Genomic DNA, 23172 nt, shown 5'->3' on the forward strand with positions numbered 1-23172 from the left:
GATGGGGAGGGAGGGAGGGAAGGAGGGAAGAAGAAGGAAGGATTAAGAGAAGGACAGGAGAAAAATGGAAAGAGATAAAGAGAAAGATAAGACAGGAGGGAGGGAGGAAGAAGGAAGGAACGAAAGGGAAGGGAGGGAGGAAGGATTAAGAGAAACAGAAAGGAGAAAAATTGAAAGAGAAATATAAGACAGGAAGGAAGGATGGAGGGAGGAAGAAGGAACGAAAGGGAAGGGGGGAGGGAGGAAGGATTAAGAGAAAGACAGGATAAAAATTGAAAGAGATAAAGAAATATAAGATGGATGGAAGGAAGGAAGGAAGGAAGGAAGGAAGGAAAAAAAAGAATAGTAGAAAAATAGAATAATAGAGTTGGAAGGGACCTTGAAGGTCTTCTAGTCCAACCCTCTGCTCGGGCAGGAAACTCTATATAGCATTTCAGGCTGTCCAATCTCTTCTTAAAAACCTCCAGTGATGGGGAAGGAAGGAAGGAAGGATTGATTAAGAGAAAGGAGAAAAATTGAAAGAAATAAAGAGAAAACAAGACGAAGGAAGGAAGGATTAAGAAAAAAGAGAAAAACTGAAAAATAAAGAGAAAATAAGACGAAGGAAGGGAGGGAGGAGAGGAGAAAGGAAGGAAGGGAGGATTAAGAGAAAGGAGAAAAATTGAAAGAAATAGAAAATAAGACGGAAGGAAGGATTGATTAAGAGAAAAGAGAAAAATTGAAAGAAAGAGAAAATAAGACGAAGGAAGGAAGGATTGATTAAGAGAAAAGAGAAAAACGGAAAGAAATAAAGAGAAAATAAGACGAAGGAAGGAGAGGAGAGGAGAAAGGAAGGATTGATTAAGAGAAAAGAGAAAAATGGAAAGAAATAAAGAGAAAACAAGACGAAGGAAGGAAGGAAGGATTGATTAAGAGAAAAGAGAAAAATGGAAAGAAATAAAGAGAAAATAAGACGAAGGAAGGAAGGAGATGAAGGAAGGAAGGATTGATTTAAGAAAAAAGAGAAAATTTGAAAGAAATAAAGAGAAAACAAGACGAAGGAAGGAAGGAAGGATTGATTAAGAGAAAAGAGAAAAATGGAAAGAAATAAAGAGAAAATAAGACGAAGGAAGGAAGGAGATGAAGGACGGAAGGATGGATTAAGAGAAAAGAGAAAAACGGAAAGAAATAAAGAGAAAACAAGACGAAGGAAGGAAGGAAGGATGGATTAAGAGAAAGGAGAAAAACGGAAAGAAAGAGAGAGAAAATAAGACGAAGGGAGGAAGGAAGGGGCTGAAAGTTGAAGGCGAAAGGCGGGGGCGGCTGAAGGGCTCGGGAGAAGCCGGGGCTCCCTTTCAGCACCGGCGGAGGGAAAGCGAAAGACGCCCAGATGGCTCAACGTTGCGCGCCCTTGCCCGGGCTCTCTGCACGAGCTCAGAGGCCGGGGCCGGGGCCGGGGCGAAGGCGAAGGCGAAGGCGGGCCGGGGGTGGGTCGGGGGCCGGGCCGGGCCTGGGGAAGGAGGCGGCGCCGCGGGCCCGGCTTGCGTAAAGCGCAGCGCTGGGGCCGAGCGCCGGCCTTGCTGGCTGCGCCATGGAGCTGCGGATCCTGGAGCCCCGCGTGCGGGTCCTCAGCCTGGCCCGCCGCGGCCTCTGGCTCTACACCCACCCGCTGCTCAAGATGCTGCTCCTGCCCCAGCGCAGCAGGTGGGGAGGCGCAGACACGCGTGTCGCCGGGGCCGTAGCTGGAGAGACTGCGCTGGCGGTGGGCTGGTGCAGGCGGGAGGGCGCCGACACGCGTGTTCAGGGTAGGTGGGCTGGAGAAGCTGCGCGGGCGGGGGTTCGTGCGGTTGGGAGGGCGCCGACACGCGTGTCGCCGTGGCTAGCCCGGTGGAGAGACTGTGCAACGTTGGTACGGTTGGGAGGGTGTGGACACGCGTGTTCAGGGTAGGTGGGCTGCAGAAGCTGCGCGGGCGGGGGTTGGGGCGGTTGGGAGGGCGCTGACACGCGTGTCGCCGTGGCTAGCCCGGTGGAGAGACTGTGCAACGTTGGTGCGGTTGGGAGGGTGTGGACACGCGTGTTCAGGGTAGGTGGGCTGCAGAAGCTGCGCGGGCGGGGGTTGGGGCGGTTGGGAGGGCGCTGACACGCGTGTCGCCGTGGCTAGCCCGGTGGAGAGACTGTGCAACGTTGGTACGGTTGGGAGGGTGTGGACACGCGTGTTCAGGGTAGGTGGGCTGCAGAAGCTGCGCGGGCGGGGGTTGGGGCGGTTGGGAGGGCGCTGACACGCGTGTCGCCGTGGCTAGCCCGGTGGAGAGACTGTGCAACGTTGGTGCGGTTGGGTGGGTGCGGACACGCGTGTCAGGGTAGGTGGGCTGGTGCACGCAGGAGGGCGCAGACGTGCGTGTCGCCTGATGGAGGAGAGACTGGGCAGTTGGGAGGGCGTGGACACGCGTGTCAGGATAGGTGGGCTGGAGAAGCTGCCCAGGCGTGGGGTTGGTGCACGCGGGAGGGTGCAGAGTGCAGACACGCGTGTCGTTGTGAATGGGCTTGGAGAGACTGCAGGCGGGGGTTGGTGCACTCGGGAGGATGCAGACACGCGTGTCGCCGTGGAATGGGCTGGAGAGACCGCGCAGTGCGCAGTGTTGGAATCCTATGGCCGCAGATTCGGCGCTGTCATCGGATTTGTGGATCAGAGCTGGTGTTGACACACGTGCTCCGAATTGGGGAGGGGGTGCCTAAGGACCTGCCAACTCTGTTATTTTGACCAGTATATATACGGAAAAATAATCTCTATAATGAAGGGTAGAGGCCTGATATGTGTGTTTGTATACAAGTGTCATACACGTGTCTATACAAATATACAAGAGAGGGGCAGTCCGGTTGCATGTGTGAATAGAGCAGAGCTGTGTCTATTGCCATATCGTAGTTGCTAGTCTCTGAAGATGCCCACAATTTTCCTGGCATCAAAAAGTAGACTGCAATTCTCCAGAAGCCCTGTAGATGGCAAGAAAGGTGCTTTCTGCTGCCATCTAGTGGTACTGTGGAGTATTGCAGCCAGTTGCCCTTGCTTTAGTCCAGGTGGTGCGAGACCCCCGTCCCCCAGCCTTCCCCCCAATATCTGGCTTCCCTTTTGCTTTGCTTTAGACTCTCACCAACTGGCTGGGGGAGATGGGAGTTGTAGTCAGGGGGAACTCAAAAGAAGAAGCCCAGAGGAGGCCTTACCGGATCTGTAAAGAAATTGCAGGGTTGAGCCAAAGAGAGAGGAGAAGTTGTGTGTAAGATGAGTCCCAAATTTGGAACTGGGAAAGGGGTGTGTGTCTCTTATGAGAAGCCTTTCCTCCAACCTGGGCCCTTCTAGAGCTCTTGGACTACATTTCCCATCGTCCCCAAGGAGGTTGGAGTTGTTGCCCCTTAAATTCAGGAATGCACCAGCCTCCCCAGCCAAAACCCGAATATTGTGAATTCTGCACAGTCTTTCTAAATTGTCTTTTAAATTTAAAATCGTTTCAAAACTTTTCCTCCAACCTGGGCCCTACTAGAGCTCTTGGACTACATGTCCCATCGTCCCCAAGGTGGTTGGAGTTGTTGCCCCTTAAATTCAGGAATGCAGACTTGCATCCTCAGCCAAAACCCAGATATTGTGAATTCTGCACAATCTTTTTAAAAGATGCCAGTGAGATATTGGCTGTTCCTGTGTTTTGGAGGGGGAGGCTAACCCCTCCCTGGTTCTTGAAAAGGGGCTCCATGGACCCCAATTAGCCTGGGGGGGATCCCTTCCCCCCCCCACCTTCCCGTACCTCTTAAGTGCAGCCAAAAAAAGCCACATTTATTTTGGGTGCGGATCCTGACATAACCAGGACGGGACGCCCCCATAGCTGCTTTGAAAGCCTCGAAGGAAAATAAACAGCTCTCCTCCTTTTATTTTATTTTTTTTTCCACCTCTTGATTCCTCTTGAAGCCATTTATTTTTTCCCCTTTTGGAGCTAATTATATTTATTTTCCTTTCTTGAAGCCATTTATTTTTTCCTAAATTTCTTCCCGCCCCTGCAGTTGGCTGGAAGAATTGGCAGCCCATCTCTCTCTTTTTCTCTCTCTCTCTTCCTTAAGGTTTTTTTTTTTTCCAGGGGGTCTTCAGAATTGCAGAAATGAAAAAAAATAAACGTTTAAAAAAAAAAGGGGGGGAATATTTTGCAAATATAATGATTCATGGATGCTGTCTGTGTTTTTTTTAGGCTGTCCGGATCATTGTGCCATTTTTAATCAAGAAATATTGTGGGTTTTATATCGATGCTCCGATTCTCAGCTCTGGCTTCTGTTTTGTGGGAGAATTCCGATTTATAAAAATGCTTACTTCCCTCTCATTTATAGAATTAGGAGGTAGTCAAGGGGATGCGGTGGCTCAGTGGCTAAGACACTGAGCTTGTCGATTGAAAGGTCAGCAGTTCAGTGGTTCGAATCCCTAGTGCTGTGTTAACGGGGTGACTTGTCCCAGCTTCTGCCAACCTAGCAGTTCGAAAGCACATAAAAAATGCAAGTAGAAAAATACTGACTTATGACTGTTGTTCACACTTACGACCATTGCTGCATCCCCCTGGCCAGGTGATCAAAACTCACACCCTTGGCCATTGCTTCATATTTATGGCCGTTGCAGTTTCTTGGGGTGACGTGATCCCCTTTTGCGACCAAAACGGGGAAGCTGGATTCACTGAACAACCATGTTGCTAACATAACAAGTGCACAGATTCAGTTAACAACAAGCGGCAAGTGAAATGGGCAACATTTCTTTAACGCCTGTCTCGCTTAGCAACGGGTATGTAGGGCTCAATTGTGGTCATTAAGTCGAGGACTACCTGCATAATGATTGAGGAATTATTTATTTATTTGTTTATTTATTTTATTTTATTGGATTTCTATACCGCCCTACTCCCGAAGGACTCAGGGCGGTGAACAGCCACAGAATAAAACACATAAATACAAAAATTTAAAATAGAATAAAAACGAATTAAATAATTTGGCTGAGACAAATTTAAAATACCCAATAATTTAAAAACAAATTAAAATTTACATTTAAAAGGGGAGAAGATTTAGGCCAGCAATTCTGCTTCCATCCCAGCTAAGGGTTAGCGAAAGCTTTTTTTTTTTTTTTTTGGAGGTAATTTCCTTTATTGTTCGTTATTGTTTAGGGTTAGCTATCTTGCCATTGCAAAGAATCCGAGACAGTGGAAAATTTTCTCTTTAGTTTTCTAACGTGTATGTTTGTGTGTTGAGAGAGGATTTTCAGAGTCATCCTTCAGAACATCTGGAGGGCTCAGCTCCCCTATCAGCACCGAGTAGGTTGTGTCTGGTTTCATAAGTTGTTTTGCACACTTGTAGATAAAAAAAAAAAAATGAAGCCTGCCAGCTCGGAATTTGCAATCCGTGTGAAATTTATAACAGAAGATTAAAAACAGAATAACAGAGTGGGAAGGGGGGACCTTGGAGGTCTTATAGTCCAACCCCACTGCTCAGGCAGGAAATCCTACACCACTTCAGACAAATGGTTGTCCAACATCTTCTTAAAAACTTCCAGTGTTGGAGCATTCACAACTTCTGGTGGCAAGTTGTTCCACTGGTTAATTGTTCTGTCAGGAAATTCCTACTTAGTTCTAGGTTTCTTGATTAGTTTCCACCCATTGTTTCTTGTCCTGCCCTCAGGTGCTTTGGAGAAGAGCTTGACTCCCTCTTCTTTGGGGCAGCCCCTGAGATATTGGAAGATACTGCTATCATGTCTCCCCTAGTCCTTCTTTTCATCAAACTAGAGATACAGTTTCCAAGTCAGCCTTCTGTGCCTTCCTCTTTTCTCCCAAATTTCCTTCCTAGCAGTCCTTATGGCACTAATTCTGTTTTCTGTTTTGTTCTTTCTCCGGCACAGTTCCTTGGCATTAGTACCGATTGTTTTCCCCACCAGTTCCTGCTTTGCAAGCGAGTTTCCTACTTCCTTTAGCTACTTTACTCCGCACGTCTTATCTGGCTGCTTAACTCTTTAAACTCTGCAGCTTCCAAAAGTTGCAAAAAAAACTCTGCAGCTTTACAAATTGGCTTTTTTTTAAAAAAAATTCCCCATAGTGGTTCTTTTTTTTTTAAAGTTTTTTATTTTTTAAGACAAACAAATATTTAATACTTCCATCATCCCTCCCCTGTGACATCTCGGTGTTAACTTCTTCAGTTCTTTTTATTCTTCTTGTTCCAACAGTTTCTTCTATCTTCATCGTCATCCAAACCACTATCAAAGTTCATTCCTATATAACCATATTCTTGCCATCCAATTTTTACACATAGTTATAAAATTAATCATTGATACCTCTTGTCCAACCAACAATAGAAATAATTCCATATTCTAAAGTATTCGGATTCTTCCCTATCTTTAATCAACAAAGTTAATCAGTTCATTTCTGCACAATCTAAAATCTTTTTTTTTTTAAATTAGATTTATATGCCGCCCTTCTCCGGAGACTCAGGGCAGCTTACAATGCGTTAAGCAATAGCCTTCATCCTTTTGTATATTTATACAAAGTCAGCTTATTGCCCCCACAAACTGGGTCCTCAATTTACCTACCTTAGAAAGGATGGAAGGCTGAGTCAACCTTGAGTCTGGGGAGATTCGAACTTGCAATAATTGCAGACAGCTGAATGTTAATAACAGGCTTTTAGTCTGTTGAACTATCCATGCTTTTTTATTTCTTCATCTTCCAAAGGTATTTTCTCTCATTTCCAATTTTGAGCATAAACAATTCTTGCAGCTGTTGTTACGTGTATAATCAAATAAATAGATTCCTTTTTAATTTTGTCAGGTAGGATACCCAATAGGAACAACTCTGCTTTGAATTCGATATGTAATTGTGTCATTGCAATTGTGTCATAGTGATTCTTAAAGGGAAAATATATATATATATTAAGGTTTGCCCTGAAAAAAGCAGAGTTTGAAATCGTACCTTTGCAGAGGGACCAAAGTATAGCTAAGCGTTGTATCGAATTGTGGGTTTAAAATTAAAATTATTCTGGAAAATGTAGTTTTGCGTTTTTCACCCTTTGCCTTGCTCGGTTTCAAACGGTTGTTTCTTTCTTTCCTTTTTTTTTGTTTGTTTTACATTTACACTTCTTTCTGCAATGGCTGCACGCATCCTAGAAAAACAACAAGTTCTTGTTTTGAAAAGCCTTAAGGCTGCAGAGTAAACAAGTCCGAAACAGTTTCCAGTTTGAAAAAAACTAACAGTTTGGTTGTTAGAATGAAATATATATATATATATATATATGGCTTAAATCTTTGTACAGTGAAGATGGCGGCCCAGGAGGCAACTTAAATCAACATTAAGCTGGGAAAAAAAATATTGGTCCCCATGGGAAGTAGTTTCATATCCCTGAATGTTATTGATGTATTCGGGGCCTTATTGAAAAGGAGAAAAAAAAATACTTCTGCAAATGTGGAAGAAAAATATTGTGGCTTGCTCAGTCGCCCGTACGGCATTCCGATCACCTGTGATAACCAGGTAATTTGCTAATGAGATTTCTTCACTGTCTTGTTTTTTTTCCTTTAAGTTCTTCTTCGTCATTCTTCCCTTCCTCTTTGGGTCTTCCTCTTTCCTTCCTTTCTCACCTGAGACCTAGTTTCTGCTTCGGTGTGAATTTTAACTTTTAATTTCAACTTTTTTTTAAAGTTGCCTTCTCCCGCTCCCCCTACCCCCCCCCTCCTCCTCCTCCTCCTCCTCCTCCTCCTCCTCCTCCTCCTCCTCCTCCTCTCTCTTCTTCTTCTTCTTCTTCTTCTTCTTCTTCTTCTTCTTCTTCTTCTTCTTCTTCTTCTTCCTCCTCCTCCTCCTCCTCCTCCTCCTCCTCCTCCTCCTCCTCCTCTTCCTCTTCTTCCTCTTCTCCTCCTCCTCCTCCTCCTCCTCCTCCTCCTCCTCCTCCTTCCCCTTCCTCTCCTCCTCCTCCTCCTCCTCCTCCTCCTCCTCCTCCTCCTCCTCCTCCCCCTCCCTCCCACAAAGCCCCCTTCATCCTACACTGATGATTTTACCTAGTTGGGTCATGAAATGTCTGCAGGAAAACCACTAAGCACAGGAAATGCCAAGGACCCCACAGTTGAAGCCTGAGCTACGAATATTCTCTTCTATTGAAGCCTGAAATGGTTTACAAAAATCTGGCTTAATCCTTTTGCGGTGCCAAGTTGGGAAAAAACAAAACAAAACGAACAACAGCATTCGTGGCTGATTTGCCACCAATGAGCTGGACGTTACATGTGCCAACTCCAAGTGTTTCACGTGAATCAGCAATCTCTTTCATTCCGGCCCATTTGATCTGCTCAAACAATCTTTTTTTTTTTTCCCCCTTTCTCAAACTCTCGCAAGGGAATAAACAAGTTGTGTGTCAGACAAAAAGGGCAGGGCGCTTGGTGTTGCGGTTAAACAGGCTTTGTGTTGTGTGACTGCGGTTTGAGTGCAGCTTGGTTATTTTTCTTTGGGTTGCTTAAGAGGCCCTGGATAATGTTTGATATGTAATGAAATTTTGCTGGAGTGGGTTTTTTGTGTGTGTGTGTGTGTGTGTGTGTGTGTGTGTGTGAGAGAGAGAGAGAGAGAGAGAGAGAGAGAGAGAGAGAGAGAGAGAGAGAGAGAGAGAGGGAAGGAAGGAGGGAGAAGAGAGAGAAAAAAAGAGAAGTAGGGAGGAAGGATGGAAGAGAAGAAAGAAAGAGAAAAAAGAAAAAAAGGAAAAGAGAAAGAAAGAGGGAGGGAGGAAGACAAGAAAGAAAGAGAGAGAGAAAAGAAAGAAAAGAAAAGAGAAAAGAGAAAAAGAAAGGAGAAAGAAAGAAAAAGAAAGAAAGAAAAAGAAAGAAAGGGTGAAGAGAAAGAAAAGAGAAAGAGAGGGAAAGAAAAGAGAAAAAGAAAAAAGGAAGGAAGGAAAGAAAGAAAGAAAGCAAAGAAAGAAAAGAAAAAGAGAAAAAGAAAAGGGAAAAAGAAAAATGGAAGGAAGGAAAGAAGAAAGAAAGAAAGGGTGAAGAGAAAGAAAAGAAAGAAAGAAAAGAGAAAAACTGAGAAAGAAAGAAAAAAAGAAAAAAGGAAGGAGAAAGAAAGAAAAAAGAAAGAAAGAAAGAAAGAAAAGAAAAAGAAAGAAAGAAAAAGAAAGAAAGAGAAGATTGAATGGTTGAAAATCAGGGTGTCTCCACTTCTCAGAGAGGAAAATGTAGAGTTTAAATCAAGGGAGTCCAACCTTGGCAACTTTTTAAGACTGGTGGACTTCAGCTGGCTGGGGAATTCTGGGAGTTGAAGTCCGCAGTTGCCAAGGTTGGACACCCCAAGTTTAAACGCTTCTGGGGATTTCCTTTGCTGCTCCAGAGCCTTTTAAAGATCTTTATTTTATTTTATTTTTAAATGTAAGGGTGTCTTATTTTGGCCAAAGGACTTGCCGCATTGGAAAGATAAATATATTTTTCACTCAAGTGCAATTTGCCACTTATGATTGGTTGGCCTAGAGACGTAGCCTTTGTATGGACAGGTGTAATAAAATAGGGGACTCATTTATAGAGAATGCAGTAGCTTAAAATAATGACAGTGATATAAATGCTTTGGAAATATACACAGATATAGAAATATTTGCATTAAACAAGAATGCAGGTAGATCTTGACTTATGACCAAAAGTGAGGCAGGAATTACAATGGTAAGTTGTGTCCTGGTGCCTTAAAAACTGGACCAAACTGTCTATCTCGGTGTTCCCGAATAGGTAAAGATAAAGGTTCCCCTTGCACATATGTGCTAGTCGTTCCTGACTCTAGGTGGCGCTGCTCATCTCCGTTTCAAAGCCGGAGAGCCAGCGCTGTCCGAAGATGTCTCCGTGGTCATGTGGCCGGCATAACTCAACGCCAAAGATGCACGGAAACGCTGTTCCCTTCCCACCAAAGGGGGTCCCTATTTTTCTACTTGCATTTTTTTACCTGCTTTCGAACTGCTAGGTTGGCAGAAGCTGGGACAAGTCACGGGAGCTCACCCCGTTACGCGGCACCAGGGATTCGAACCGCCGAACTGCCGACCTTTCGAGCGACAAGCTCAGCGTCTTAGCCACTAAGCCACCACGTCCCTGTTCCTGGATAGGGGTACAGAAAAACATCCTGGGGTGGAACCTTAATCCGAATTCTGCCTAGGGGTGCTTGGTGGTTGATGGTGATTTTCCCAATTTCTGTCCAAAATTTCGCGGAGTGAGTTCCTAAGCCTGACTTAGCGCTCTTCTCTTTTCCCAGGTGTAGATTTTTCAGCTTAACGGAAACACCTGAAGACTACACGATCATGTTGGATGAAGATGGCTTCAAAGGTATGAGCACCTTTTGGCGTGCAGGTATTCCTCATTTACTGACCACTCGTTCAGTTGTGGCCAGGACTGAAAACAACACATTTTTAGCCAGTTTCTGACTGGACTCGATGACCTCCAAGGTCCCTTCAGCTCTGTTACTGTAGCTTGACTAGGTGGCTCAAGTGGCTAAGACACTGAACTTGTCGATCAGATTTTTTTTTTTTAATTTGATTTATATGCCGCCCTTCTCCGAAGACTCAGGGCAGCTTACAGTGCGTTAAGCAATAGCCTTCATCCTTTTGTATATTTATACAAAGTCAGCTTATTGCCTCCACAAACTGGGTCCTCATTTTACCTACCTTAGAAAGGATGGAAGGCTGAGTCAGCGTTGAGCCTGGCGAGATTCGAACTTACAGTAATTGCAGACAGCTGAGGTTAAATTACAGAGCTCTGTCTGTTGAGCTATCCAGGCTCCTAATTGGCGGTTCGAATCCCTAGTAAAGGTCTACTACGTGAGCCGTGGGTTGGACCAGATGACCTCCAAGCTCCCTTCCCACTCTTGTTTAATTTAATTTAATTTTAATTTCCAATTTATATACCGCCCTTCTCCCTGAGGACTCAGGGCGGTGTACAGCCAAGATAAAAAACATAGAATACAAATATTAAAACATTTAAAAATATATATATAAATTTGGGCCCGAAAGTTAAAAAAAAATCATTGTTACTGTTAAAGGCGAATGGGATGATTTTGGAAGGAAGGCAGCCCAAATAGGTGCCCTCCAGATGTTTGGATTTCAATTCCTACAATTCCCCGGGCTTGAGATGCAGCCGGGGTCTACAAATTAGAGGAAGTTGCAGCTTTGGAAAATAAGAAGCCATCTCTCCTGCTTCTGTCCGGCATTTTTGGCTGGGTGGTTCCTGAAATTCCAAGAAAGGGAACAATCGCTTGGCTGACCAGCTGTGTATTTCCAAGGATGGAGAGGGAACAGATGTTTATCTTGCCCAGTGGAGCATGGGGAGTGGAAAAACAGTCCCGCTTGGCCAGTCTTTGCTGATGGTAGCGGCTTTTGTATCGCTGGAGTGGCTCCAGCGTGGCCTTGGCAGAAGGGTTGGCACGGCTGAAGGAAGGTGTGATCTTCCGAAGCTGGGAGGAGAGCTTCAGGCTGTTCCCAGGGAACAAGGTTCGCATGTGGGGATAGGGCGAAGGGAACTCCCCCACCACCACTCCTGTGCTTCCTGGAATGGGGTGGGGGGTGAGGGAGAGAATCTGGCTGTCTGGGGAGGAGGGGAAGAGTTTGAAGGAATCTTTATTACTGTTGTAGACCGACATAAAGGGAGGAAAGGGAGGGAGGGAGGAAGGAAGGAAGGAGGAAGGAAGGAAGGAAGGAAGGAAGGAAGGAAGGAAGGAAGGAAGGAAGGAAGGAAGGAAGGGGCATAACTGGGATAGGGAAGGAAGGAAGGATAAAAGTGAGGAAGGAAGGAAAGAAAGAAAGAAAGAAAGGGCACAACTGGGAGAAGGAAGGAATGAAGGAAGGAAGGAAGGAGGGAAGGAAGGAAGGATAAAATTGAGTGAGGTAGGAAGGAAGGGGCATAACTGGGAAAGGGAAGGAAGGAAGGAAGGATAAAAGTGAGGAAGAAAGGAAGGAAGGAAAGAAAGGGCATAACTGGGATAAGGAAGGAAGGAGGGAAGGAAGGAAGGATAAAAGTGAATGAGGAAGGAAGGAAGGAAAGGGCATAATGGATAGGGAAGGAAGGAAGGATAGAAGTGAGGAAGAAAGGAAGGAAGGAAAGAAAGAAAGAAAGGGCACAACTGGGATAAGAAAGGAAGGAAGGAAGGAAGGAAGGGGCATAACTGGGATAGGGAAGGAAGGAAGGATAGAAGTGAGGAAGGAAGGAAGGAAAGAAAGAAAGGGCACAACTGGGATAAGGAAGAAAGGAAGGAAGGAAGGAAGGATAAAAGTGAATGAGGAAGGAAGGAAAGGGCATAACTGGGATAGGGAAGGAAGGAAGGATAGAAGTGAGGAAGAAAGGAAGGAAGGAAAGAAAGAAAGAAAGGGCACAACTGGGATAAGGAAGGAAGGAAGGAAGGAAGGAAGGAAGGAAGGAAGGAAGGAAGGAAGGAAGGAAAGGAAGGAAGGAAAAAATTGAGTGAGGAAGGAAGGAAGAAAGGGGCATAACTGGGAAAGGGAAGGAAGGAAGGAAGGATAAAAGTGAGGAAGAAAGGAAGGAAGGAAGGAAAGAAAGGGCATAACTGGGATAAGGAAGGAAGGAAGGAAAGGAAGGAAGGATAAAAAAAACACCCCTCCCCCGCCATGGTGCAGGAGGCCGATTTGGCCACGCCCACCATGGCCACGCCCATCCAGCAACTGGCCAAAGAACCCCTTGCTAAAATTTTTGAAGCCCCACCCCTGGTGGTAAATCTAAGATTTGGCTGAGAGATCTCGTTTCTTAGACGTTGTGTCCCTCTCGGTGATGGTGGGGAATTGTGTCTGGGGGGGGGGGAAAAGGGGGCAACATTTTCTTTCCTCTCCCCACCCCCCCTTTGCAAATTCCTTCTGAATGGAAACCTTTGATCCTCTGCGGACCGTTAACAGGCTTCCAGTCTGGTGATGCAGTCATCTGAAAAAACGAAAGGTCTTAATTTTTAACCCAATTTGGAGGAGAGCCATTCTGAGTTTCCTGTCGTTTTTCCATGTCACCTTGCGCAGCCTTCTTTTTCAAATTAAGTTTTCTTTTTAACTTGAAAACAGCCCAAAAACAGGTATGTGTACCGCCAGCCAGCTGGTTTTTGGGTTTCCGGTGCTCCGGTGCGTGCACACACACATGTGCATTCCGTTACGGGCACTCGGTGCCGAAAAGGTCCGCCATCACTGTTCGATGTAGTTTCGTGACGTTTTCTCATATTTCTTCCAGAACTTCACGCCTCTGAGTACCTACAAGTGGTGGATTCCACCTGGCTGGTGCTTAACGTCTCGTCGAACGGCAGCGCCTCCGTCAGCCAGCCGATAGGAGTCACCAAGATTGCAAAATCCGTCATCGCACCCCTGGCCGAACATAACGTCTCCGTCTTAATGTTGTCCACCTATCAGACGGATTTTATTTTGGTGAGCTTTTGGGGGGAGTGTTCTGTCCCCGTCCCACACACACACACACCAACAGACGTCCAAGAGTTAAAAACCAAACCAGCCGACAAAATCCTTATGATAACGGAACTTGGCAGCAACCTAGTGGCTGCCTGCCAAGAGTTTATTACTCACGAAGGGAAGAGATAACTTCTCTCCGCTTCTGGTACATCAAAGTAAAATGTTCAATAATTACAGAGTAATTTAAGTCCAAATATATTCCAGCAAAGCCTAGAGCAAAAGTCCGGCAATGCAGAATGGCGTGGAAGCTTTCAGCTTTGTTCGTCACAAGGCTTGACTGGCCACCACGCTCCCTTTTATACCCTGTGGGGTGTGGTCCAGTGACTCAGCCTAATCTCGGGCACGCCTCCTCTTTTGTTGCGGGCGCTTATCTCTCCGATGCTGGCATGGATCCAGCCAAGACTCATCCCCGTCACTGTCCGACTGCGCCTGCGCGGGGGATACCTGGCTCCTGGCCAATCTCTTCTCCGTCGGGAGACACCTGAGGCATTGCCAGAGAGGAGGGTCCTGGAGAGGGAGGCCCGGCCAACTCCTCTCCTTCCCTTTCGGAGCCTTCTTCCTCCGATAAGACGGGCTCGGGGGTTGGAGCCACAACAGGGAGCCGGTTCCAGAGCCAGGGTGGGCACTGTGGTATCATAAGGGCTGGGTTCAGAGGTGGAAATGGGAGACGGTGTGGCTGACACCGAGAGAGAACAGCTAGCCAACCAGCATCAACTCAGGATTTGGAATAACACAGTTAGACGGGACCTTGGAGGTCTTCTAGTCCAGTGATGGCTACCCTTTTTTCTTTGGGTGCCAAAAGCACATGCGTGTGCTGGCACCCATAATGCAGTGTGTGAGCCCCCACGCATGCATACACGACCCCCACACATGCGCATATAACCCCCACGTGACCCCTGCGCATGCACGCAAGGGAATTTTAGCAACCTGCACCACGGCGGGAGGATGGCTGGTGTTTTCGTCCTCCCCAGGCTCCAGAGGCTTTCCTCGAGCCTCAGGGAGGGCAAAAACAGCCTCCCCTGGGCTCCAGAGGCCCTCCAGAGGCCAGAAATGAACCTGTTTTCGGACTTCTGGTACTTCCGATAGGCCTGTTTTTTGCCTTCCCCAGGCTCCGGAGGCTTTTTTTGAGCCTCCGGGAGGGTGAATACGGCCTCCCTTGGACTCCTTCTGGAGGCCCTCTGGAAGCTGGAAATGCCTCTCCCTGCAGCACTCCCCCCTGCCCCCACACATCCGTGTGCGACAAGGGTTGGCAATCAGCCCAGAAACCAAGTTGTAACAAAAAACTCACTCTCAAAATGCTCTGCGTAGGACCAAACGTTGTTTCCAGCAACATTTGTCAGCTGTGTGCGAACTTAAATAGGCTAAGGGAGTGGCCAATTAGCCCCAAGCCTTACTCTCAAGGAGACCTCCTCCTGAGTAGCCACTCCTGCCTTTTGGCAGCCCTGCGTGCTCGAGCATTGAGAAGAGGCTCCTCCACTTCACTCTCTTCACTTGAAGGAGCCTCTGGAGGTTCTGAAGGCCCTGGCTGAGTCTCTGCCTCTGGCACCACATCCTCTTCAGCCTCCTCACTGTCCGACTCGAGCGCCGGCTGCGCAGGCTGCTGGCGCGACACCACACCAGCCTCCTCGTCGTCGGGATCAGCCACAATCCGCGCAGGCCGCTGGCGGGCCACAACAGCGTGCCCGCAGAGACACAATTATATTTCGCAGGAGAAATGGAAGCCATTCAAAATGGAAGTCGCGATGCTGTAATTTCAGTGATCTTTGGTCGGCCTTTCAGGTACGGGAGAAGGATCTGCCTGTGGTCATCCACACCCTGGCCAGCGAATTTGAAATTTATAAGGAGGTGAATGGAGAACTGGCCCCTGCAAACTGTGAAGAGATAAGCAACGGGTTCCACAAGGCAAAGCAAGGTGGGTTTTCCTATTGCTGAGATCAAATCAGAATAATTCCAGTACTTGAGTACTTCCAATATTTGAGGGACTGTCCCAGAGAAGAGGGTGTCGACTTATTCTCCAAAGCACCAGAGGGCAGGACAAGAAATAACAGATGGAAGATCATCAATTTCAAATAGAAATAGAATAACAGAGTTGGAAGGGACCTTGGAGGTCTTCTAGTCCAACCCTCTGCTTAGGAAACCCTACACCGCTTCAGACAAAGAGAGATCACATCAGAGAGGGATCCAACTTAGAACTAAGCAGGAATTTCCTGACAGGACAATTAATCAGTGGAACAGCTTGCCTCTAGAGAAATTGTTGGGTGCTCCATCCCTGGAGTCGAGGGTTTTTCTTTCCTAAGGGATCAGACTGGGGCAGGACTGACAGTGTCTCTCTCCCTCTCTCTTTCTCTCTCTGCTTCTCAGAATTCAACGCCACGGTGCATCCCATTCAGACTCCTCAGAATAGATTCTGCATTCTCAGCATCGCTCCCGAAACGTTGCCAGCCATTGCCACGAAGCTCATCGATGTCCTGTTCTACTCAGCCAGGTTGGTGATTGATGTGTGCTGATTGTTTGTCGGAGGAAAAAGAAAGTTGCTAAGGAAAAGGGAAAATCTACCAGGAGTGCTCTTAGCCAGGATTTTTTAGGTAGTCCTCGACTTATGACAGTCGAGTCTAAAATCCCCCATGATAAGCGAGACCGCTCTTAAGTGAGTTTTGTCCCATTTTGCAACCTTTTTTTGCCACCGTTGTTAAGTGAATCACTGCATTGTTAAGTTAGTAAAAATGGTTGTGAAGTGAATCGGGCTTCTCCATATCATTGCTACCTCCAATTATGAGACTCTAGTCAACTAACAGTCAGAGCCAAATTGGCAATCGATAAGGCTCAGTGAAATTCACGGGGCTGTACTGGGTTCTTTTGTGACAACACAATGATTCTAAACTGATGACACTTTTTATGCCGCCTTCCATCTCAGCTTCTTCTTCTGCTACAGAATATTCCTAATCTTATTTTTCTCCTGTGATCAGATTGTCTGATCTAAGCTCCAATTCGAGAGGACCACAGATCCTTCCTTTTATGACAGTAGGGAAGTCCTACTGAAACCGTTTTCATTTCCACCCCATGTTTCCAAAATAGGAGGCATTTATGGTCCAAAATTTGACGTTGGCGTTTCTTTCCTTGGCCTTTTCAGCCCACCAAAAGATGCAGCTGCTAACAACCAGGAGTCCATTACTTTCTTTGCCTTCTCACTGATTGAGGGCTACATCTCCATCGTCATGGATGCAGAGACCAAGAAAAAGTGAGTGCCACACAAAGGAGAGTTTTGTGCGTGCTGTGGATTGAGAGGATTGCAATCCTCTGAGTAGGCGTTAATTACACCAGGAGCAATCATCACAATGCCTGCAGTGATGCTCCATAGATTTGTTGAAAGGAGAATATTCTCATTTGACTTGTTTAGAGGTGTATGGAGATGGTCTTGAAAGAGGAATGGAGGACTAGTGGGTGAAATGATAGCAATGTCCCAATATCTCAGGGGCTGCCCCAAAGAAGAGGGAGTCAAGCTATTCTCCAAAGCAGCAGAAGGCAGAACAAGAAACAATGAATGGAAACAAATCAAGGAGTGAAGCAACTTTAGAATGAAGGAGGAATTTCCTGACAGGGAGGACAAGTAACCAGAAGTTGTGGGTGCTCCATCACTGGAGGTTTTCAAGAAGAGACTGGATAACCCTTTGTCCAGGAAGTTATAGGGTCTCCTACTTGGGGAGGGATTGAACTAGAAGACCCCCAAGCTCCTTTCCAACTCTGTTATTCCGTGTTATTCTGTAATAGTTAAGTAAACTCAGTTTAGCTATGAGAAGTAGAAAAGGGTGTGAAAAAAACTCAAGACTACTTCATCTTGATTCTCTTTCGTATCAGAGTGGGGAAAGGACTTTCAAAATTCTGTTTTTATAACGTTACGATAAGTAAGAGTTCCAGTAATCCTCGTGAAGTCTGATGCCTGACCTATCGCAATGGATTAGCAGGTTATAGTTGGGAGACGACTTAAATAGCTAAGACTACCAGACGGAATCATTGATTTGGCTTAAATTGCTTCCCAGTATTGTAAATTCAGAAGCAAGATACCATTTTTTAATATATATATATATCAAAAGGATCAGGAGTGGGCTTCAAAAATTTTAGCAAGGGGTTCTTTGCCCAGTTGCTGGGTGGGTGTGGCCATGGTGGGTGTGGTCTAGTCGGCTTCCTGCACCACAGCGGGGGCTGGGGTGGCGTTTTTTGCCCTCCCTGGGCTCCGGAGGCCTTTCTCAAGCCTCCGGGAGGGCGAAAACGGCCTTCCCAGGCTCCGGAGGCCAGAAACTGGCCCATTTCTAGCCTTCCCGAACTTCCGGTAGGCCTGTTTTTCGCCCTCCCTGAGCCTCCATGCGCGCCCTGCACTTACCTGCATCCAAAACGGGCCGCGTGGGGACTCCTGGGAGGGGAGGGGCAGGGTGGACGGGGCCAGCCAGGAGTGGGATTTGGGGGTTCTCCAAACTGCACAGAATCTTAGCTAGAGGTTCTCCCGAACCGCTACGAACCCCCAGCAGCCCCACCCCTAAAAAGGTTTGAATCCCAGATACCTCCCAGGTAGTGATAGATCTTCTCTGAAACGATCAGCATTTGGGTGGCAGAATTAGCCTAGTTGCTAATTCAGGTATGGTGTTGGGCAGAGACCCCCCCCTTGGGTCTACTGAGGAAAGAACGACAGTAGAAGGCATCTTAGAAGTTCCTGAGTTGAGTCCAGCAAGCATCTGGGTTAGCTTTGCTCCAACGGATAACGTTGTGGAGAAGACATGAGATTTTCCTTTCCTTTCCCAGGTTCCCTAGCGACCTGCTGTTGACCAGTTCGTCAGGGGAACTCTGGAGGATGGTCAGAATTGGTGGACAGCCCCTGGGCTTCGGTGAGTTGCGTTATACTTTCTTTTCCACACTTTATCAATGACGGCAGTAAAGGTAAAGGTTCGCCTCGCAGATACTGCTAGCTGTTCCTGACTCTAGGGGGCGGTGCTCATCTCCGTTTCAAAGCCGGAGAGCCAGCGCTGTCCGAAGACGTCTCCTGGTGGGCCACAACACCAGGCAACCATGGGCGTTGAAGTCCACAAGTCTTAAAAAGTTGCCAGGTTTGGAGAACCCTGCTTAGAGGAAAGTGCTTCTCCTTCAAGAAAAAAAAGAGTCATCTTGTTTGGTCAAATTCCAGAACCTGAGAAGGTTGGCCCAGCATTAAGTTGATGTGTCTCCTGGTTCCTCCTTTCTACAGATGAATGTGGGATCGTGGCCCAGATTGCAGAACCTCTGGCCAACGCGGACATCTCCGCCTATTACATCAGCACCTTCAACTTTGACCACGCCTTGGTAAGCCACAAAAGGCTTGAGGACATCCCGAGTTTGAAGCATTTGTTGTTTGGAGGGTCCCAGATTTTTTGAAAATTTATATTATTTCACCTTTATGATTGTTTATAAACACCTCGAGGTGACGAACATACTTAATAATACTCCTTCCTCCTCCTATTTTCCTCACAACAATTACCCCAGGAAGTAATTACCCCCGGCTAAGGTGTGGGACTAGAACTCACCGTCTCCTGGTTTCTAGCTTAGTGTCTTAACCATTTGGCCAAACTTTGATTGCCTTGAGTTGTTTTGAGGAGTAAGATGTGACTATGAGTGTAAATTAAACCCCTTTCCTTTCCTTTCCTTTCCTTTCCTTTCCTTTCCTTTCCTTTCCTTTCCTTTCCTTTCCTTTCCTTTCCTTTCCTTTCCTTTCCTTTCCTTCCCTTCCCTTCCCTTCCCTTCCCTTCCCTTCCCTTTCCTTTCCTTTCCTTTCCTTTCCTTCCCTTTCCTTTCCTTTCCTTCCCTTCCCTCCCCGTCCCTTCTCTTCCCTCCCCTTCTTCCTTCCTTCTTTCCTCCTTCCTCCTTCCTCCCTCTCCTCTCCTTTATCCTTTCCTGTCCTTTCCTTTCCTGTCCTTTCCTGTCCTTCCCTTCCCTTCCCTTCCCTTCCCTTCCCTTCCCTTCCCTTCCCTTCCTTTCCCTTAATTCCTCTCTTTTCCTCCTCTTTTCTTCCTTCCCTCCTTCCCTCCCTCCTCTCCTCCCTTCCCTTTCTTTCCCTTCCCTTTTCTTCCTTTCCTTTCCGTTCCTTTCCCCTTCCCCTTCCACTCCCCCTATCTTCCCTTCCTTTCCCTTTCCCTTTCCTGTTCCCTTCCCTTCCCTTCCTTCTCCTCTCCTCTCCTCTCCCTTCCCTTCTCCTTCCCCTTCCCTTCCACCAATCAGAATAATATGGCGGCCAATTTAATAAGACAAAACTGTTATTCTTAATAGCAGTATTAAACTTGTTAGACATCTGAAGACAATCCCCCCAAAATAACTTGGCCCTTCCCTTATATTTGTTATTTCCTGAAAGGCATCAATGCAACCCAGCTTTTTTTCTTCCCCGTTCCGTTCCCTCCAGGTTCCAGAAGATGGCATTGGCGAGGTCATTGAAGTGCTCCAGAAACGCCAGGAGGCTGGGAGTTAACCACCTGGGCTCCCTTTGTCTCAGGTGTGGGTTTCAGAAGCCAACCTGACGGATCTGGTCCAGCCTTACTCCCCACGGATGTTCCTGGAGAGGGAGAGGGAGAGCCTGGGAGCCCAGCTCCTCTGCAAGCCAAATTATCTTTCTGGGGGGACTCGTATTTGCGTGGAGGACATTCCTAACGTTCTCACCTGAGGATACCTTCCATTTCTCCCAGGGGAAGAATAAGGTGCCTTGTTGTCCTAATTCTCCAGATTGACCAACAGGGATGGGATTCTCTAGGTAGATTTCAGTGTTACTGCTTCTTCTGGTTATCTCAGCCGTCTTCGTGTTCCTTGATGATCTGCTGTCTCTAGAAACCCTCAGACATGATGACCTGCTTCATGGTCAGAAAGGAGAGGTGTCTTCTCGTCCTCTCTCTTAATTTTGCACATATTCTGAGATTTCTAAAAGCGTCCTTGTGGGGAGGTGGCAGGGACGATGTGACTTAATTAGAATTGCACTCCGTGCCCCGCAATGAAAGGATGATGTTCTCCAGAAACAATGTTCTCTAGATGATTTGATTGAGGGAAGGGGTGAAATCTACTTACCTTCCCTACCGGTTCGGCACTGGACCACACTCCGCCGCCGCTACCAGTTCGGCTGAACCGGAGCGAACTGGTAGCATTTCACTCCTGATTGAGGGGCTTCAGGAGATGATAACCCCAACGTAAAGCCCTGGCTTTAGAGTCAGGTTCCCCTCTTCAGTGCACAATGTTAAGAGTAGGAAACACTTGATTTTTAAATTTTATTTTAATCTGTTGTAGGGAAGGTTGGAGAAGTGACCAGAAGGAGGACCAGACAGAGCTTTGGACCTCGATGTCCATTGCTCAATAGCTGCTAAAAAGAGAGAAATAAGCTTTTTTGGGGGGGTGCTCCTGCAGCGTCCATTACTTCTGGTCTCTTGTGGTCGGTGAGCAGTATTACAAACCAACATGAATCTGAAGCATTCGCTGTCAAATATTTTTTTGGGGGGGGGCAGGTTGGGGTTGGGAGAAAACGTGGGTCGAAAGAAAGCTCCCTCTTCTTCCCCACCCCCCCTGCTTTTTTGAAGCCTTAATGCCTTAAAAGTGCCTTCTTGTTATTAAGCTTTCTTGAAGGACAAACGATCGTGTGAAGCTACGGCCTTCATCTGGTACGAAATTCTGGAACGGCCTGAAAAACGGAAGAACTCGTGTTGCAGTTACAAACCGTGTCTTTTTTTTTTTTCTTGTACTGAACGTGGGATGGAAGTAGAGAAGTCCCCTGGTTTACGTCGGGGTGTTGGGTGACACGCAGTGCGTCCTTTTGTCTTTCCACCCCTTGGGGCAGGGGTGGGCTTCAAAAATTTTAGCAAGGGGTTCTCTGCCCGGTTGCTGTATGGGTGTGGCCATGTGGCCTCCTGCACCACAGTGGGGAGGGGGCGTTTTTGCCCTCCCTGGGCTCTGGAGGCTTTCCTCGAGCCTGTGGGAGGACAAAAACGGCCTCCCCAGGCTCCGAGGGCCCTCTGGAGGCTGGAAATGGGGCCGAATTTCCAGTAGGCCTGTTTTTTGCCCTCCCTGAGCATCTCCTGTGCCCTGCACTTACCAGCATCTAAAACAGGCCACGTGGGGACTCCTGGGAGGGGGTAGGCAGGGTCCGCCAGGAGTGGGATTTGGGGGGGGGGTCTCCGAACTGCACAGAATCTTAGCTAGAGGTTCTCCCGAACCCCTGCGAACCCCCAGCAGCCCACGCCTGCCTTGGGGACCTCTTATGAGGTCTCTTCTTGGGGACCAACGAGAAGGTTGAGTTTAGATGTCTTACCGCTCCAAACTCCTCCTGCTCGAAAGAGAAGGATTGTGGTTGTGTAGCTTCCCTCCCCCTTCTTTCTTAGCCAATCAGATTGCTAGGAAAAAGGGGGGAAGGTTTGCCCACTCCCATCGGGCCGGTCCAAGCCCTGTGTGACGGTGATCTTGAGTTGAGAAGGTTGGCGTTGGCTTCTCAAAGGCATTGGTAGAAGATGGCCTTCGAAGGGGACCTCTCACCACTTACAGATTGACGGGCCTCCACCTCTACCCGTCTAGGCTTTCCCAGACTTTGGGTTTTCTAGAAAGTTCCTAGAGCTTTCCGCGCGAGTTGAGAGTCCATGATCCAACATGGGACCAATCACCCATCTTCTCTTGAATAGAAGAGAAGAAACTGGGCACAACAGAAACTGGCCTGAGAACATGGATTGGTGGAGTTGGTCAGGAAAGACACAGATTGGTGCGCCCTTCGCCACCATGATCTTAATTTTATTTGTTGGTGCTATAAACTTTAGACTAAAAAGTTGTGTTCCTTCTCTACAATGGAAGCCTTTCCTTAGCTGTGGCTAAGATTCAGATTTCTTTATAAAGTTCTGTATAATTGGGGGTTTTTTTTCGGGGAGGGGAGACATGGTTTTAAATTTTTGTCAATAAAGGTCATTTTTTAAAAAAAATGTTCAAACAATCTAATAAAGCAGCGTATAACTCAATATGTGGTACAGAAGTCTTGGCTTGATGATACATTGGGTACAGTGGTGAAATCCAATTTTTGTTTTTACTACCGGTTCTCTGGGCGTGGCTTGGTGGGCGTAGTGTGGCTTGGTGGGCATGGCAGGGGAAAGCTATTGCAAAATCCCCATTCCCTCCCCACTCCTGGGGGAAGGCTATTGCAAAATCCCCATTCCCTTCCCACTCCTAGGGAAAGGATACTGCAAAATCCCCATTCCCTCCCCACTCCTAGGGAAAGGATACTGCAAAATCCCCATTCCCTCCCCACTCTTGGGGGAAGGATACTGCAAAATCCCCATTCCCTCCCCACTCCTGGGGGAAGGATACTGCAAAATCCCCATTCCCTCCCCACTCCTGGGGAAAGGTTATTGCAAAATCTCCATTCCCATTCGTGCCAGCCAGAGGTGGTCTTTGCCGGTTCTCCGAACTATGCTGCGAACCGATAGTAAAAGTAAGTAGAACCCACCCCTGCTTCAACCTTCAACTGTCTACCGTGGACCTCACCCCATTCCTAAGAGGTCTGTAAGGGGCCGTGCATAAGCGCACCAGCGTGCCTTCCGTCCCTGTCCTACTGTCCCCGTTTATTGGTACTCATTTCCTATGTTCACGTCCATGTTTATTTATTTATTTATTTATTTATTTATTTATTTATTTATTTATTTATTTAATTTGTTTTAATTTGTATACCGCCCTTCTCCAACAGGACTCAGGGCGGTGAACAGCCAGAATAAA

The 23172-nt window shown here is 47.1% G+C and overlaps 1 protein-coding gene across 3 annotated transcripts; it reads left to right on the top strand.

Annotated features, from left to right (window-relative positions):
• Window positions 1-1548: 1548 nt before the first annotated feature.
• Window positions 1549-21564, top strand: CASTOR1 (cytosolic arginine sensor for mTORC1 subunit 1). 3 transcript variants are annotated; one of them, XR_011600812.1, is made up of 10 exons: window positions 1549-1683; window positions 10236-10306; window positions 13199-13389; window positions 15208-15340; window positions 15790-15913; window positions 16559-16666; window positions 18223-18305; window positions 18662-18756; window positions 19847-20138; window positions 21038-21564. XR_011600812.1 is itself a non-coding variant. In XM_070950695.1 (9 exons), the coding sequence occupies exons 1-9, from the start codon at window positions 1571-1573 to the stop codon at window positions 19910-19912; spliced, it is 984 nt and encodes a 327-aa protein (XP_070806796.1). In that variant the 5' UTR covers window positions 1549-1570; the 3' UTR covers window positions 19913-21564. The 3 variants fall into 3 exon arrangements, 2 of the variants coding, with proteins under 2 accessions (XP_070806796.1, XP_070806797.1); XM_070950695.1 differs by having other exon boundaries at window positions 19847-21564; XM_070950696.1 differs by lacking the exon at window positions 1549-1683 and adding an exon at window positions 10060-10091 and having other exon boundaries at window positions 19847-21564.
• Window positions 21565-23172: the final 1608 nt, after the last annotated feature.

Source organism: Pituophis catenifer, unplaced genomic scaffold (assembly GCF_029215685.1).
Source record: "Pituophis catenifer annectens isolate HBS135680 unplaced genomic scaffold, rPitCat1.0.hap2 SCAF_10, whole genome shotgun sequence".
In the NCBI taxonomy this organism is placed as follows: Eukaryota; Metazoa; Chordata; class Lepidosauria; order Squamata; family Colubridae; genus Pituophis; species Pituophis catenifer.

Bases quoted from the DNA above. Each gene is read 5' to 3' on its own strand.
- CASTOR1 (XM_070950695.1), top strand. From the start codon at position 1,571: ATGGAGCTGCGGATCCTGGAGCCCCGCGTGCGGGTCCTCAGCCTGGCC. The intron at 13,390-15,207 runs GTGAGCTTTTGG...TCGGCCTTTCAG, and splicing joins ATCAGACGGATTTTATTTTG to GTACGGGAGAAGGATCTGCC. The intron at 16,667-18,222 runs GTGAGTGCCACA...TTCCTTTCCCAG, and splicing joins GATGCAGAGACCAAGAAAAA to GTTCCCTAGCGACCTGCTGT.